Source organism: Aythya marila, assembly GCF_965140915.1.
Source record: "Aythya marila genome assembly, chromosome: Z".
NCBI lineage: Eukaryota > Metazoa > Chordata > Aves > Anseriformes > Anatidae > Aythya > Aythya marila.
In genome coordinates, this window is record NC_139080.1 from 41,820,788 (window position 1) to 41,837,429 (window position 16,642).

The 16,642-nt window shown below is 45.2% G+C and overlaps 1 protein-coding gene across 2 annotated transcripts in view; it reads left to right on the forward strand.

Moving 5' to 3' along the window:
• The first annotated feature begins 792 nt into the window (after window positions 1-792).
• LOC309890207 (transducin-like enhancer protein 4) overlaps window positions 793-16,642 on the forward strand; it is a 97,834-nt gene continuing 81,984 nt past the window's right edge. Inside the window, exons 1-4 of one of the 2 annotated variants that reach the window (XM_082783880.1) lie at window positions 793-1,576; window positions 1,967-2,064; window positions 3,143-3,206; window positions 4,671-4,715. In XM_082783880.1, coding sequence (XP_082640006.1) covers window positions 1,532-1,576; window positions 1,967-2,064; window positions 3,143-3,206; window positions 4,671-4,715 — 252 coding nt within the window. In that variant the 5' untranslated portion in view covers window positions 793-1,531. The remainder of the gene's footprint in view (window positions 1,577-1,966; window positions 2,065-3,142; window positions 3,207-4,670; window positions 4,716-16,642) is intronic. The other variant, XM_082783881.1, reaches the window with a different exon arrangement.

Genomic DNA, 16,642 nt, shown 5'->3' on the forward strand with positions numbered 1-16,642 from the left:
GCGCCCCCGCCCCGCGCTCTGGCTGCGGCGGGAGCGGGGAGCGGGGAGCGGCGGCGGCCGGCAGCGCCCCACGTTACTTTGATTGACAGGTGAACAAATGTTTCCCCTGTTCCAGCGCCGGCGCTATGGCACGCCGGCGATCGCAAAGCCCCGCCTCGGGCGGCGGGGAAACAGCGGTGGAGAGGCCCGGGCGGCCGCCTGATTGGCCGCGGGACCTCGCGGCGTCACGGCCCCACGTGGGGGCCGGGCGCGGGGCCGCTCCCCCCTCCCTCCCCTCCCTCCCTCCTTCCTCCGTCCCGCACGCCCATTTGTCAGCGGCGAAATGATGGGCATTAATACAGAACGGCGATTAATGCGCGGGCGGCGCTGATTGGTCGGCGGCGACGCCCTTCGTGGGCGGGGCGAAGGAGGGGGCGAGAGAGGGGGGCGGGCGGCGCCGCGGTGCCCGCCGGGAGGGGGAGTCCCGCGCGCTCCGCCGCCCGCGCGGGCCGGCGGTACCGCGGGCCCGCGAGGACTACAGCTCCCAGGGTGCCCCGCGCGCGGCGGCCCCCCGTGCGCCGTGAATATGTATCAGAATGTTAATGACGAGCCGCTGCTAAATTTGGGCAAAGGAGTCACCGCGCCACAGCGTGCTGGGGGAGCGGCGCGGAGCGGCGGCGGCGGCCGGGCTGGGCTGGGCCGGGCCGGGCAGGGCTGGGCTGGGTTGGGCCGGGCCGGGCCGGGCACGACCCCTCCGCTCCGCACCGCTCCGCTCCGCTCCGCGCGGCGCCGCTGCCGCTGCTGCTGCTGCTGCCGGCACTTCCCGGAGTTCCGCCCGGCGAGGAAACAACCAAAACAAACACAAAAGAGAGAGAAATACGTAAATAAAGCAGCCCGGACCGTGGTTTCTTCTTCATCCTTTCACTCCTTTTTTCTAAAAAACATTTTATTTTATTTTTTTTTTTATTTTTCTTTTACCACCACCAAACCACCAACAACAGCAGGCACCGGCCACGCAGCAGCGCCCGGCGCGGGGGATGCGGCCGGGGCGGTAGCAGCAGCAGGACCCGCACCGCTCCGCACCGCACCGCTCCGCTCCGCACCGCGCCCCGCTCCCCTCGCGAAAAGTTTGCAGGAGGGGAGGAAACTGCGAGCGGGGCGCGCACCGCCGGAGGGGATCTCCCCGCCCTCCTCCTCCTCCTCCTCCTCCGCCGCCGCCGCCGCCGCCGCCGCCGCCGCCTCGCACGGGGCTCGCCGCCCGCCGGAGCGCTCGGCTGGGCTCGGCTGGGCTCGGCAGCCCCGCTCGGCGCCGCCCGGGGGCCCCCGGGGGATGTGGCAGCGGCCCCCGCGCCCCGGGGACGCCGCCGCCGCCGCCGCCTCCGCCGCGCCTCGCTGCCGCCGGGGGTGCCCCGCCGGCACCGGGGCGGCGGGGCCGGGGCGCCCCTGCCCTCCGCTGCCGCCGCCGCCGCCGTCGTCGCCGCCGCCGCCTCCTCCTCCTGCTACTCGCCCGCAGCCCTGATCCCGGCCGCCAGCGCCCCCCGAAGCGGCGTGGATGATCCGCGACCTGAGCAAGATGTACCCGCAGACCCGGCACCCGGTGAGTGGCGGCGGGCAGCGCTCCGCCGCGGGCAGCGCGCACTTGGAGCCATTTTCTTATTGTTGTCCAACGCCGCCGCCAACGCCGCCGCCCCGGGCTCGGACCCCGACCCGGACCCGCACCCGCACCCGGACCCGGACCCGGGATGGCGCCGAGTCCCGAGTTGCCCCCAGCCGGAGCGCGGCGGCCCCGGCGTCCCGGCGCCCTGCCGGGGGGTCCCGGCGGCTGCCGGCTGCCGCCTCCCCCCGCGGCGGCCCCGTCGGGGCGGGAGCGCGGGGAGCCCCCGCGGGCGGCGGGCGGGGGCGCGGGGGGCCGCGGCTCGGGGCGCCGGCACGACCCGCTCGCTGCCTCTCCTCTCTCTCTTTCTCTCTGTCTCCCCGCCGCTTGCAGGCTCCGCACCAGCCAGCGCAGCCCTTCAAATTTACCATCTCCGAGTCCTGCGATCGGATCAAGGAGGAGTTTCAGTTTCTGCAGGCGCAGTACCACAGGTAACGCCGTCCCGCCGGGCACACCGGGCACCCCGCGGGGACACCCCGCAGCGGGGACCCCCCCCCGGCACCGCCACCGCTCCCGCACCCGCACCCGGGGCGGCGGGGACGGTGCTGAGCCGTGCGAGCCCGTGGGCGGGGGGGCTGTGGGGGTTATTGTATTTTTGCCCCCTTCTTTTCCCCCATTTTTTGTTTTCTTTGTGGGATGGGGGGTGTAGGATGAAAGGGCGTCCGTCGGGGCGCATCCCCCGCTTTTTTTCTGGGAAGCGGCGCTCAGGACGCACATCTCGCTGTGGCTCGGCCCCCTCGCGCCTTCCATTGACATGTCAAGTGCTGATAACCTGGGAGCGAGGCGGCCAGCGATTTCATTATCCCGAGCCGGAGGAGCGGCGTGTGCTCCAAGTGACAAGTGACTTCTGGCAGGACTGCTTAGCGCGCCCCTGGAAGCAAACAAACCGAAAAAAAAAAAAAAAAAAGGAAAAAAAGAAAAAAAAAAAACGATGGATGTGTTCGTGTTTACCGCAGTATTCCTTAAATTACCTGCGGTATTTTCCTAGTCATCACTAACAGCCCCCCCCCCCCTCCTCCCCCAAAGAAAAAAAAAAGAAACAACAAACAAAAAAAAAATCACAGCAACTTTTTGCTTCTTGAAGCAGTGATACACATTTGATTCCTCTGTGGGCTGGGTGAAAACAAGAGGTGTTTCCAAAGCTCGTTTAAATAAAAGCTAGGAAAACCAAAGCATGGATTTCTGAGTGGCTTCTCAAGCTTAAGTGTTATAGGTGAGGACATGTGTGCCTGTCTTCTGTGAACCAGTGTTTTATTATTTTTTTTTGTCAGTGAAAAATGCTCTCCTGCGTACTGTATGCAGTTCGCTTAGGAGGTGAGGATGTTGCACAATCTCTCTTGAAAGATGAAAAGTATAAACCCCACCCTGAACTCCCAGGCAGGTGCTGGAACGTGCATTTCTGTTTGTGTCTTGGGGAAATGCTCGAAAAGGGGAGTACCTTGTGCTTAGAAGAATGTCAGTTTTGTGTTATGAAGTACCCATGTTTTTTTTTTTTTATGTCTCAAACAGTTTGAAGCTAGAATGTGAAAAACTGGCCAGTGAGAAGACAGAGATGCAGCGACATTATGTCATGGTAAGCAAGCTGCATAACAAATTCAAAATGTCTATTAGCTTGGTGTGCTGAGACTGAAATACGTTCGGATTGCTGGAGGCGAACAGAAAGATTATAGTTGGTGCAGCTGCTGCTGTGGAGGTTGCATCCGTGCTGCCATTATCCACCCTTGGTTTCAGGGGTTTGTAACTTGTTTGTAGCAGTTAGTTTCTACGTGAAATCTGCTCTTCAATGTTTCAAGCAACTGGGGATATTTCTTCAAAGTGGTAGCAGGTTACTTGTCAGCCCTTTCAAGGCGTGTGCAACTTCAGCAATATTCCTGGGGACGATGTATTTTTCACTTACACTGACTTCTCCCAGCTACTGTGCCTCTGTAAAGCGGTTTGGGGTCACATTTTCTTTTTTTTCTGTGATGGCAGTAAGCCCAAATTGCACATGCGTGTCTCTAAACCTGAAGCCCCCGTCCTTAGAAGAACTGTTGCTTCTGGGCTGCTGGTTCATTGTTTTACTGAATTCAGAGCGGCAGGGATCTGAGCTGTGAAAGGGATTTCCTCGATGGTTGTGGTCTGCCTGGTTAAATAACGTGCATAGGAAGACATCCCTAAATACATAATTGCATGATGGATCGTGATAACTCCAGAGGAGCTCTTGCTATCCTCTCCCTTGTGCATCTATGAAGGATTAACTGTTTTCCATTTGTATGTGACAAATAACACACAAGTATTCACAAAAAAAAAAAAAAAGAAAAAAAGAAAAAAAGAGCAAATAACCTGGAAAAATTCTTAACCAAGAGCACAAACATATGTTAAGGCTTGCATTTGGCTTTTTCATGTCTGATTTGCTTAAGTCTTGGAGATTGTTTGGTACTAACATAACACACTGACCTGAGTTCCCTGAGATGCTCAGGCACATCAGGGGATATGTAGGGTGGTGTGTCTGCTTTGGCTCTGAATTTACATGCTCTTTCTTTTTTCGCATCCCTGCAATTTAATTGTAGCTTTTTTGTGTTTTTAATTTAAAATACTGAATAACCGGTCTGTTAGTCGTTGCTGATTTATATGTGTGTCTGGCTTCAAGCACTTTGGACGTTTTTTGGCATCTTTTATGTGTGCTAGAGAATAAAATCTTGAGTATTTTCTGTGTGTGTGTTTTTTTTTTTTCATTTTTTTTTTCCTCTGCTTCTAATCTTTAAGTCTGGTTGTGATTACTTCTTTTGATTTTTTTGTTGTTGTCTGGGTTGGGCTTTTTTGCTTGGTTTATGGCCATCTTTTGTAGATTTGTCAAGAAGCAATGTAGATAAAATAAAAATAAAAAAAAGAGAAAAACAGTTTACTGTGAAATGCTGTCACAAATTCCAGGAGCTCTTCTAACTAGTAAACGTTTTAGGTCTCTGTGTCTTTGTACAGATGATGTTAGAGTCAAAGCAAATTTGGGAATGTTTTTCACAATTGCAAGGTCTAACAGAGGCATTTTCTTCTCTCATAGTATTACGAGATGTCCTATGGGCTGAATATAGAAATGCATAAACAGGTAGGTAAATATTTTGCTTTGTGTAAGAGTGTTCCCTGTAATTTCTCCCATCAGTCTTAAAACAGATGTCTATTACGTGCGAGCCGCTTTAATTGCATGCTTAAGTGCATTGGAAATTTTTTGTGCTGCACGCTGCTCTGAAACTTGCACCTTGTGTGCGGTGCATGGCTCTGCGGAGGCAGCGGTGTTGTTCACCAGGTGTGTGTTTGCTGTGTTGACTTCTCCACGTGCAGCCCCTGTGCACGCGGGGAAGATGGAGGCAAGCAGGGATGGAAGGGGTCTTGGGTGGTGGTTTCAGATCCGACCAACCTCACGCCATTGGGGTTTGCTTTTTGGAGTGATAGTAACATCGTAAATACACGTTGGGTGCAAAGGGACGTGTGTTTGCATGTGGGAAAGACTTCCCTTTGGTTAACCTGGACAGATTTAAGCTGGAACTACAATAGCTATTGATGCTCAGCCATGTTCCTGTCTCCCTCAGGTCACTTACTTGGACCTTTGTCCAAAAGCAGAGTCTCAGCTTCTCATCCATGGAAAGGGTGAATGAGCTTTCCACAAGGATGTTAGCTTGCTCAGTTTTGTGCCTTGAAGTCTAGCCCTTAGGCCGAGATTAGCAGGAGATTACTCGGATGGAGCATGGTAGCGTAAATCAGAATTTCTTACTCAGTAATGTGTGTTTTTAACCTTCTCCAGAGGAGAATGAATTAAACATCTGACCTCTTTTCCAGTGAGGGAACTTTTAATATGGTGGAATTTAATACTGACAACTCATTTTAGCAAACGGTTGAGCAATTCGCCAGTGTTGCTTGAGAGTGTAAACTGCAGAAATAAAGAAATGGTCGAATGGGAGAAGAAAGACCATCTGAAAATTGGTTTGTATGCGCTCCTGTTCAAAGTAAGGGGTTTGGAACTTCTCCGGGTTGCCGAAATAGGATTTCTTTATCTTGTTGAGAGCAGACATAGATATCAAATGTTCTTCCCTCTTGTTTATTATTTATTGTATTTTGTATGCCATTAGCATCCCAACCCAAATGACTGGGGACATTTGCGTTGGGTGGCACGCAATCCCGAGGGCAGCAGGTTTTCCTGCCTCGCAGCGTTTCGCGCCCAAGGCCCAGACCTTCAGAAATGTAGGTGCGAAACGTGCATGTGAAGGCTCGAGGGGAGCAGTGAGAGAACCGCTGGCGGGAGCTGGCAGCACTTGCAGCGGAGCAGCTCGTGCTGAGTGGGATGATGCAGGTCGTGGGTGCTGCTGGACGGGCTGATGGCAGCCTCTCAGAGGTGCTGGAGCTGGTGAATGAACGCCCAGGTTGTTCCAGGTTCTGTCTGAAAAAACAGCACTGACATAGTGGGTACGAAAGCAATCCACCAAGTCCGAGTCCTCCTTGCAGGCCACCTACGTAGCAAATGCTTGCATGCGCTTGAAAGCAGCCATTGCAGTCAAACTTGTTTATGTTTCTAGGCGCTCTGTTTTTACAGCAGTTAGCTGTATGTGGACTTAAACTGACTGTGCAAAATTATGTGGGACAATGTTGGCTTGCAAGTGAAATGTGTAATTAGATTGTTTTAAGCAGGGGAAACCCGCTTAAAACCAAACCCTTTTTAATTTCTAAACGCTTTACTTCAGAAATTGTATACAATTATGGCAATGGAGACGTCAGTGATACTCTGGAAAAATTAAACACCTAGTTACAACTAAATGTGGGGATTACGAAGGACGGTTTTAATCAAACACCTTTTTCCATTACTGTTGAGTCTGTTCAAATTAGTAGTTTAAGTATTCTGCTCTCATGCAAAACACTTAAATATTTTGTCAGACGTTGATTCAAATCAACTGTGGCTAAGAAACTTGTTCGCTATCATTCCTAAATCTGACGCTAGTTCTGTATCTTTCATGCCTCCCCTTCTATTCCCACAGCATTTTTATCCTTCCTCCTCTTGCTTCAGCGACCGCAAAATATTTCGCATCTTGCTTTATGATCACAGTGTGGGGGCCCAATTTTGTACATATAGGGAGCTGATTGTTTCATTTGACGCGCACAAATCTTTTTTAGTCTTCCACCTTAAATCCCCTTTTCTTCCACTCAGATCTTTGAATTTTACTTGGCTGAAATTGAGCGATTCACCCTCCTCCCCTCTTCCCCCCCCTTTTTTTCCCTAGCTTTCTAAATTCAATCATATCAAAAATCCTGAGGGCAGTTTATCACATTATGAAATACAGACAGCCCTGCAAACCACCTACTTATTATATTTTCTTTCTTTTTTTCACTTTAGCACAGAGGCATATCTGTCTTTATTTGTTTTTCTGGGCAGACAGCCTTGGTTCCTCTTAGGTTCTTTTCCAGATGTACTCGCTGGATGCCCTTGTAATGGAAAGCAGGCAATAATGCAGTGAAGTTGCCCTTCGGCGTAATTGGGCCTAGTTCTCGAGATCAGGTTAGGCTTATTCACTTATTAGATTTGCGTCTCAAAGGGTTCAAGAGCAGGACTCCCTGGAGTCCTTGGAAGTACCCTAGTAATTGGTGGCCCTGATATTTGAAACCTTTGTGTATTTTTCTGTTAAAGCTTCTGTTCTTCTTGGCTGCTCCCAGCCACAGAGTATTTATTTTTAGAGAAATTTTTCACTGGAACAGAAAATGATGGCTGTGATGGAGTCATGACTCTGTGACTTAGCAAATTGATAAAAGGATAAACGTGGAGCGCAGCGATAGTGTGTGTGCACGGCGGGCGGGGGAGCGGGGGGAGAGCATTGCTTTTCCCACCCCTCATGTGATGCTCATCATCAGTCATCCTGTGTTGATTTTGATAGAAGACTATTAAAGTGAAACCTATGGGGAATTTGTCATTCTGAAAGGAAAGCTAATGTAATTAGTACCAATTAAAGTACATTTAGTAAATTGGATTTAATCTTAATTAAGCCTGCATAATGTTGCCAATTTTTAACAATTATGTTTGAGAACATAATTAATTTAAATTTTGGTAACTGAGTAAATAGCATTAGACTGGTAGAATTAGTCATTTGTATTTTTTTAAAAAAGACAAGTGTGGGGTGTGTTGTGACATGTGGTGTTATAGCCTAAAACAGTAAGCTAATTTTTGATATTCTGTACCACTAGGATCAATAGAACTTCAAAATAGACAGATTCCTTCCCCCCCGTCCCCCCCCCCCCCCAAAAAAAAAAAGAAAGAAAGAAAAGAAAAGAAAAAGAAAAAGAAAAAAAGCCAGCAAGTTGGGGATTTTGGGTTACAGTATGTACAGATACTTCCCTACAGTTTTTAATTTCAGCATTAGAACAAATGGAAATGTTTGAGTGTGGTCTGAAGATGTCCATTTCTTACCAAGTTGCTTTTTTTTTTTTTTTTTTTTTTTTAAGAGGCTCAGTGGATAGTTTATGAATGAATAGTTGAATAGAATGAATAGTGCTGCTCTATGTTTCTAATTCAGTGTTGCTACTTCTTGTTGGTGGTCATTTGGTTTAATTTCTGAAATTAGGCTGTTTTAATGTTATGGTAAACAGTTTATTTAAATTGCTGTAATCAAACGTGCTTTCTGAAGGTTTTAATTGAGAATTGTAATTATCACTTAAAATAAGTGTCTGTATTTTGCTACAGACAACAGATACTTCTGAATGGGACTGATGGAAAGCATAAATAGGATACAGCATTCACTTCTTATTTCAATTATGGTTTTGGGGGTGGCAGTACGTAAATGCTGATTCTTTCTTCGTGGTTAGGCTCTGTCTTTGAACTAATTCACGTGCTGGAATGTCGGATTTCAGCATTTTTGAAGGAAAATTCAGATCTGTTAAGAAGTCAGGTGTTAAAAAATAAATGAAATGACTTCTTAAGATCACAGTAAAGAAAAAAAATAAAAACAAAAACATCACCATTTCAGTCCAATCCATGTAAATTTTATTACGAGACTTGGGCAACAACCATTTGAGTGCTGCTAAAATATTAATTGGTTAGAAATGAAAGGGCTCTACTAGCTGATAGGATATCATAATCATAGCTGCAGTAGTCGATGGTAAATGATGATAAATGGCATTAGGAACCTTTTAGCAAACTGTAATAACTACGAGGAGGGAAGCAGTATGGATTTGCATTATATCTGATACCCTCTAGTACCAAGTGGATTGCCAATACTGCTTGTTTAGCATTTTCTAAGGGCAATAGGATATTGATTTCTGACTTACAAGGAACGGCTCTATTTTCACCATTGAAAAGTATTGCAGGTTGTTAAGAAGAAATTGACTTGAAGAGGCCTGACTGCTGCCCATCATGGAGCAAATAAAGCAAAACTGCCGAAGCATGGTGGAGCAGCGAGATGGGGCCCTCAGCAATTTGTTGCTATTAATTTACCATGCTCGACAGCAAATCAATCGGCATCTACTTCATCTGCTGGAGAAAATGCTGTCCAGGGCAGATAAAAGGCCCTGCGTGGTATGGGGAATAGGCTGGATTGGCCAAACGGAGGCTGCAGTTAATGTGTAAATAAGTGAAATCAAGGCCACTGTTGCCGAGAAAGCTGTTTTTAATTAGGTTGGGGCTTTATAGTGAGCTATTTAAGAAAGTAGTATGGAGCTTGGAGAGTAAGGGGAGATTTATTGCCGACTGAGTTAATATATGGGTTGTACTGCATCCCAGCCTTGAGCCTGCTTGCTTCTTAAGCCTTAGTAAATTATTTTGGTAAAAGGGTAAAGATGGGAATCAATTTGTTTAATATAGGGCTGAGTTTTGACCATTTTTTATCTTCATGGCCATAAAATGCATGTATCACAGAGAACTGTGTGCTATATACGTAACAGAAAAGTACTTTTTTTTTGTTTCGTTAACAATGGGTTAGACTTGGCATGAATGCGTGTACATACATGTGTGTGCACACCTTGTTTTTTTAACACAGTCTGCAGCTGAATGCATATTGTCTTCCGTTTGAAGAATAGCTGGAGAGCCAGCTGAAATTATACTGGCTGAATTTGTTCTCCATTATGAACAGTAGGAAAGATTTAATAGAGATACAGGCAGTGGGTAGTCTGAACTGAGCTGGAAAACTTCAAAATGCAAGGGCTTAGACATGAAATCTTGAAGACTGCAGCTCACACAGGACTATTAAGGAGGAAGGGAAAAACAAGTGTTTTTTCCATCAAAGTCACAAAATATAAAAACTAGGTTGTCAAATCAGTTTGACAACTGAGGCTTGTTTGTCCCAGTTTTAGGTTATTTAGCCTCTGAAGCCAGTAGAATAGCTTAGAAGCTTATGAAAAGTTAGAAAACATGTTATTCTGCAGTTAAACCAAAAACCTTTTACTTTGTAATAACTGCTGAGTTCTTAAACAAGATTCTGTGCTTTTTTTTTTTCTTTTTTCTCTTGATACAATTGTTAGACAGCCTTCCTGTTAATTACTTAGAAGTTTGTTGTTTCTGCTTCTCTGCAAGTTGCTGTTGAACTAACCTTCCCCCTCAAACCACAGAATAACATGTATTAGGACAAGAACTTCTATTTCATCCTGGTTTTGCCGTTCATAAGCAAGGGAAAATGTCATTTTCTCCCACTTATTTTGGCAACTCAGGCAGATGCCTAAGACACAGGAAGTAGCACAAAACATGCTGAGCAAACTTTTAAATTAAGACATATGTTCTGTTTTTACTGGCAAAAGGCTGTACTTGACAGTGCTTAAACATAACAGCATTTTTCTGCCTTTGAAAGATGCTAATTGCTGTGATGCTGCCTCACCGGCTGTGTTAGTTTATAGGCATGCTTGTAATTACTGAGGGGGCCAATGGTGATCCTATGGTTGGGGCTGCCTAACGCTTTCTGGTGTAAAAAAATTATTGGAAAAATGTGTATGTGGTTGGTGCTTTTTTTTTTTATTTATTCCTTGCAAGAAACTGTCACCTTGACTATTTGCAGCAAAGGACCTTGTTGTGGCAGGAGCCCCGTGTTCTTTTTCAGCAGCAGGGGAGAGGAAAGATAGGAGGCAGAAGGAGGTGGTCTGCAGCTCCTGCCCGGCACGGCCGGCTGCCACGGCTGGAAGTACAGCTCCAGCGCGAGGCTCATGCTGAGCCACCAGAGCTCACCGCCTGCGATGCATCTGACAGAGGAGGAGAGGGAAGCCATGTCACTGTTTCATATTTAATTACATTTGCATCTTTTTCTACGATGAGGTTTCCTCCCGTTCAGGGGCAAAAAAGAAGTACCGAGGCTGTTAAACACAGGAATAAAACATCAGTGGACAGGTTTCAAAGTGAGGCATTTGGTTGCTGGGATGCCCAAGCTTTACAGCATGCGTGTTAGTTTGGTCCTGCCCTATTGTGTACGTGCATTGTGGTGCAATTTTTAGTTACACACTATCCGATCTCATTACCAGTTTTCCTAGAGGACCTCTTTCACTGCACAAAATAGACATTAGGAAAGTAGAATTAAGGTTGCAGAGGCAACTGTAAAGCTGGCTGGAAAATGTTTGGCTGCTTGGCTCTGCAACCAAAATAAATAACTTTTAACATAAGGATTTAGGGATGTGAAACAACAGTGATTGGAAGCTCCTCAAGGCAGGGATTCTGTTTTTGTGTGGCAGTGAAGGGGATGTCCTCACAGGTCAATCACAGCATATGCCATGGAGTTAGTGTATTAAAGCATGGGAGCAGATTTTTTTTGACACTAATACCAAGGCCAACAAACACCAAGAATTCAGAGCTATCAATTTGGTCTTACTTTTATTTTATTTTTATTTTATTTTAATGATAAGATCCAGCATATTACTTGTGGAGTTGATGGAGAGCTGGGTTTTTCAGAAACGCGTGCCAGCGTGAACAGAGTGATTGTAATTGTTACAGAAGTCACTTCTGCTGCTGTCTGCAGAGTGAGCACATCTGTTGCCAGTGACTTTCAGAAAACCTATTTAGCCACAAGGCACAGAGGGAGCAGAGCAAAGATGATAACGTGAAACACAGGAAGTATAAAATGATGCTTGCATTAACTAACAGATGACAATACACTTGAAGCTAAACCTATCCATAATCAAGAAATCTGGTTCTATGAAAGAAATTAAATGTTTGAATGAAAAAGTAATCTTTATTTTCAAATGTAAAAATATGAGGTGTCTTTAAGAATACCTGTTTGTGCCTCTGCTTATCTGTGTGTTTTTACAAGTTTGGCTTTGGTTCAAGATGATATTTTTACGTTCCACTGCTACCTTGAAGTACTTCTTATGTGAAAATTTCCCCTTGATATTGTTTATCTTAGTGGTGACACAAATGTTGTAGTAGTTAAGTGTAGTGGGAAGCATATTGGCACAATGTCAAGAGCAGGTGTTTAACTTTTTAATTTTTTTTTTCTTTAAAATATAATTAAAATATATCAGAAGTAGTACATTGAAGTCTACACAGTATTTTCTTCCCTGTGGGGATAGGATTTAGACTTACAGAATCATCTTTACTAGACCAGGACAGGTATGTAATGTTCTGGCATTGAACACTGTGGCGTTATGGCTGAGATGTTTAAATGCACAGATGTCAGGCCAGTCAAAGTTATAGTCCCCACAGTAAACTTGAATTGGTCTCTTTATGGTTATGTATTTGTTTGGTACGCTGTATTGCCAACTCTAAATGTTAAATCATGCCAGTCCCCAGAAAATCATGAGATTGGCTTAAATTAATCACAGGATAAAAATAATGTATTTGGGGTTCTTTTTATTTCCCTTCTAATCTTAAGCTGCCAAACTACACTTGGCTCATGCTTCTTAGGTTTTTCTCCAGCATTCTTCTATAATCGTTTTTTGCTAGTAAAGTGTAAAACATCGTAAGATTCACAATAAAGTCAAGGGAGCTGGATATGTGTTGCAGCTGGCAAATTTTGTCATGATTTCCTGTTCTTGGAAAGTGTGTGAGGTGTACTCTTCTAAGAAAAAATAATACCAAGTTAAAACTATGTACGTACTCAAGTTAGAATAACTTGTTACGTTTTTGAGGATTATGTACCATGATGCCACAGACTTGCTGGTGGTGATTTCCCCTTCTGCATCAGGAGGAGAAGGAACACAGGATGTAGTCTTGAGTGCAGGTCTTCTAACTTGGCCTTTCTTTTGGTCTGCTTAAATGGTTTCTCCACAGGATCTTATACTGCCAGAGGTTTCTGACATTTGCTGGATGAGATTCAACTTCTTCAAAGGAGGAAAAAGCCTCTTGCTATTATGTTTGGGATGTGGAACATTGGCAATGAGAATGTGTGCTTTTCTTTTTCTTGTGTTTGCTTAAAAACCTCAGCAGAGCATCTCACAGTTGAGCAAAAATCAAAATCTGTCCCTTTCATGCTATAAAGAGTCTGCATAATAATAGGTCCTGCCACTAGATTTTGTTTGGCTTGTGTTGAGAGCTCTGTGCATGTTGTGGATGATCACTGAAAGCACTTTAAATTTTTAAAAATGCTGTTCTTTCCTCCGTCTTAAATGCAATAAACTTGTCATGTATTTGCTCCCATCTCTTTATGTGCCTGGCTACTCTTGGTGTCTTGGTGGCTTGGGAAATACGACAATGCAGGAACCCCTAAACCTGTTATCTGTGGCTTAGCCCAGAAGGAGCAGTGGCTGCCCTGGGGCTGGCTAGTTGGTAATAATAGATGGGCACCCTCTTACAGTAGGTAGCCTCTGTCTAAAGAGCATGGTAAGGCTGTTGCTGGCCCATCTGATGGGCTTGTTACCTGTGTGGCCAGTGTTTGGAAAGTCTGGCTGGCAAAGAGCTCAATCCGACAGCACTTGGATGGCTGAAGCTGTCATTTGCTGTATTGACATGATAGCATTATTTAAAATTAATCATAATGCAAAGTATAGTGAGTTTTTCACCTGGGGTCAAGGGAGAAGAGGACATTTGAGTCGCTTGTTTTCTTTCTCATGTCCCTCTGCTCAGCAGCAGAGATTGAACTTCTTTTTCCTCATTTCTTAGGATGCAGATAGCTAACAGGGCTTCTAGTTTTATGCATTTGGATATCCAGTTAACGCATGAATTACTCCTATTTATTAGTTGATTCAAATTTTAGCTTCTAAAACCCTGGAGAAAGTGGAGCAATCCTAACATTTATCTTGGGCAACCACTTTTTGCTATTTCTCAGCTTTCCCAGGGATGACTAAGGAATTTGCAGCTGTGCTTCGTGGCCAAAACACTTCTGGACCTAATTTTGAAAACACAGCGGTGTTCTCTTTCCTATTGATATAGGTATGAGAGCCAAAATAACTGCAGTGCAGCCCAGCCGAGGCTTGGGGAAGAGTCAAATATGGACTTCGCAATGTTTGTCCAAACATTTTTATTAAAACCACTTTGCTAGCGACTGTTCAGGGCTGGGTGTCTCTGACTGTCCTCTTTCCTCACCTGGGTGATCTTGCTCAGGGTTTGAGGTGGTCAGGTCATCATCCAGCTGGCTCACAGTCAAGAAGCCAGGGGCATTTTGGACTCTGCAAGGTCATGTAACTCCAATAGCTGAAACAAGATGTGTTGTGGTTTTGGCATTAAGAGAGGTGTGGGGCTCTGCTGGGCTTCTGTGGTATCTGCAGGATGAGGAGATGTGAATTCAGTATTCATCCTGTGTGGAGTACTGTGGGTCTGCAGAGAAAAGCCACTGGTGATATGTGTCCTGTTTCCTGCTGTAGATACTTGTAGAAGCTTACATATGTCCTTGGGTATCTTAGATCTGGAGAGGAGACCATTCAAATGGTGTGGCAATTTGGTAGTTGTGTTTTCTCTGACTGTGGGCTCACACTCTGTAGCCCTTTGTGAGAATCTCTGAACGTTTCTGTGCTTCTGTCTCCATCTCTGAAATGGTGATGATATTTACATGACAAGAGTGATGTAAGATTTAATTTGTTAACTTACATTATTAGATGAGAGGCTCTAGAGAATCACAGGATATTGAATGAATATATGTTTGCTGTGGAGGAAAGAGGACTCCTTCCAAACTCGTGTCAGCTTTGTAACGAAGTCCAGCAATACCTTTACTACTGTGTGTTTTCCTTTATCCTTATGCCCCAGGAAATAACAATAGAGATGCAAGAGGTGTCCTCCTGCTTGCTCCTCTGTTAATTTTGTATTTGGAGATGAAAGTTGGAAATGGGGGCCTGGTCCTATGATAACATTCGGAGAAGGAAAGCAAAGTGTGCAAGGCCAAAGCTGACCAAAACCCTTACGCTAGATTTTTGATTTGAGGGGGAAGCCAAAGAACAAGGAATGATTAGAGAAAATTAGTTAATTGGTTTTCTTCTCACATCTCATATTTCCCTGCAGTACCATTCACTCTGTATGACAGTCATCCAACTTCACAGTGCCCCCTTGGAAAGACAGCACTGTGGTGATGTGCAAGAGAGTCAGCTAGAATGCCACTACTGTCTGCCCTTTGTAATTTCATAAAGCATGTGACTACGTAAAGCACATTGATACCTCTTCTTAAAATATCTTGTGTTTGAATAACACAAGAAGCTTGGAAAGACTTTGTACGTAAAATACACTCTGTGTGTTTGTGTCGGCGTGTCAACAAAGAATAGATTGGACATTCTTATATGCAGTTTAACCAGTAGGCTTTCTGTCCTAACTGCAGAAAACTGTTACCATCTGAAGAGGTTGCTTATTTGCAGGTCCTATCAATGTTCCTTAGTTTCTGGGGAGAAACAGTGTGTTTTTTCTTTAGTCTCCTCTTAAACAAACAAACAGAAAAAATGCAAGCATTGATGAGGGTCTCTTCTTTGTTGCTTTAAAACACTAACTGTGGGGGAGACACTGATTTCTCTGAGCATCAAAGGACTTTTTTTATGTCAGAGTCAGTTGCTGTGTATTTGTGCATGAATAAACATGGTGATGTTACTGTTTGAAAGTAAGTTACTTACAGGTTCTTGGTTAATGCGATCAAGAGTGATGTCCTGTTTCCTTTGCAGCTGTGTGCTTCCACGTTCTTCTAGAGATGGCTGTTAAATCAAACAAGGCTAATAATGTGTCTTTAACATGGATAACACGAGGAAAAGGGCATTTTCCATGCATTGCTAGAAGACATTTAGCTCTCTCCTCCTCACCACTCTCCGTGGTTTATCTCTGCAGACTGGTGACACCATGATGTTTCAGTTGTTGGCAGCATAAAGAAAGTCTTACAATTCTATGCCTGTGGCATCCTGGAAATTTCTGGGGAATGTTTGTTTCTGACATTCTTTCTAAAACCACATTTAACTGGAGATGACAATTGTTCATGTTCTCAGGTTTGATCATGTAGATAGATATGTAAAAATCAAGAGCACCACAGAACTGTACTAGAGTCCCGATGAGCATATGTGTGGGGTGATTTTTTTCTGAGGTTGTGGATTTCCACTGAAGATGAGTTTTCAAAAATGTTTATGAGACACTTTTCAGACTAGCCATAGCAGCCTCATTATTATCCATTTTCAAACTCTTATCTCTGTTATGTAATACCTTCCTTTGAATGTAGAAATGTCCAGCTTCTTTGTGTATGCAGTGTGTTTTTCAAATACACCTTTGGCCAAATAGGCTTATATACTTTGCAAATGTATGAAATATTTTATCTTTTATTTAGATGCAGGTTACTTAGCTCTGTTTTCTGCCTGGAACTCAGGTGGGTATTTCTTTTAAAGCATTGATTTTTACCAAGTCTTTTGTGTGGGTGAGAAGAATCCTGGGATAATCTTAGTTTACACATTTTCAAAGAAAAATGCCGCTGTAAGTATGCACTGTATTAAGGGTCACGAGGTTTGTTTAAGCCTGCAACAGAACCTGGAGAGCCTGAAAATCTGTAGACACAGGAAATACCTCTCAGTATTAATATGAAGCAAAGCACAAAGCTCCCAGGTAGATGAAATAAAGCATCTGGGGATTGTGGAGACCAGGTGCAAGTGTCTGGTCTGTGCTGTTAGAGGCTTCCTGAGACCTTGGACCATGCACTG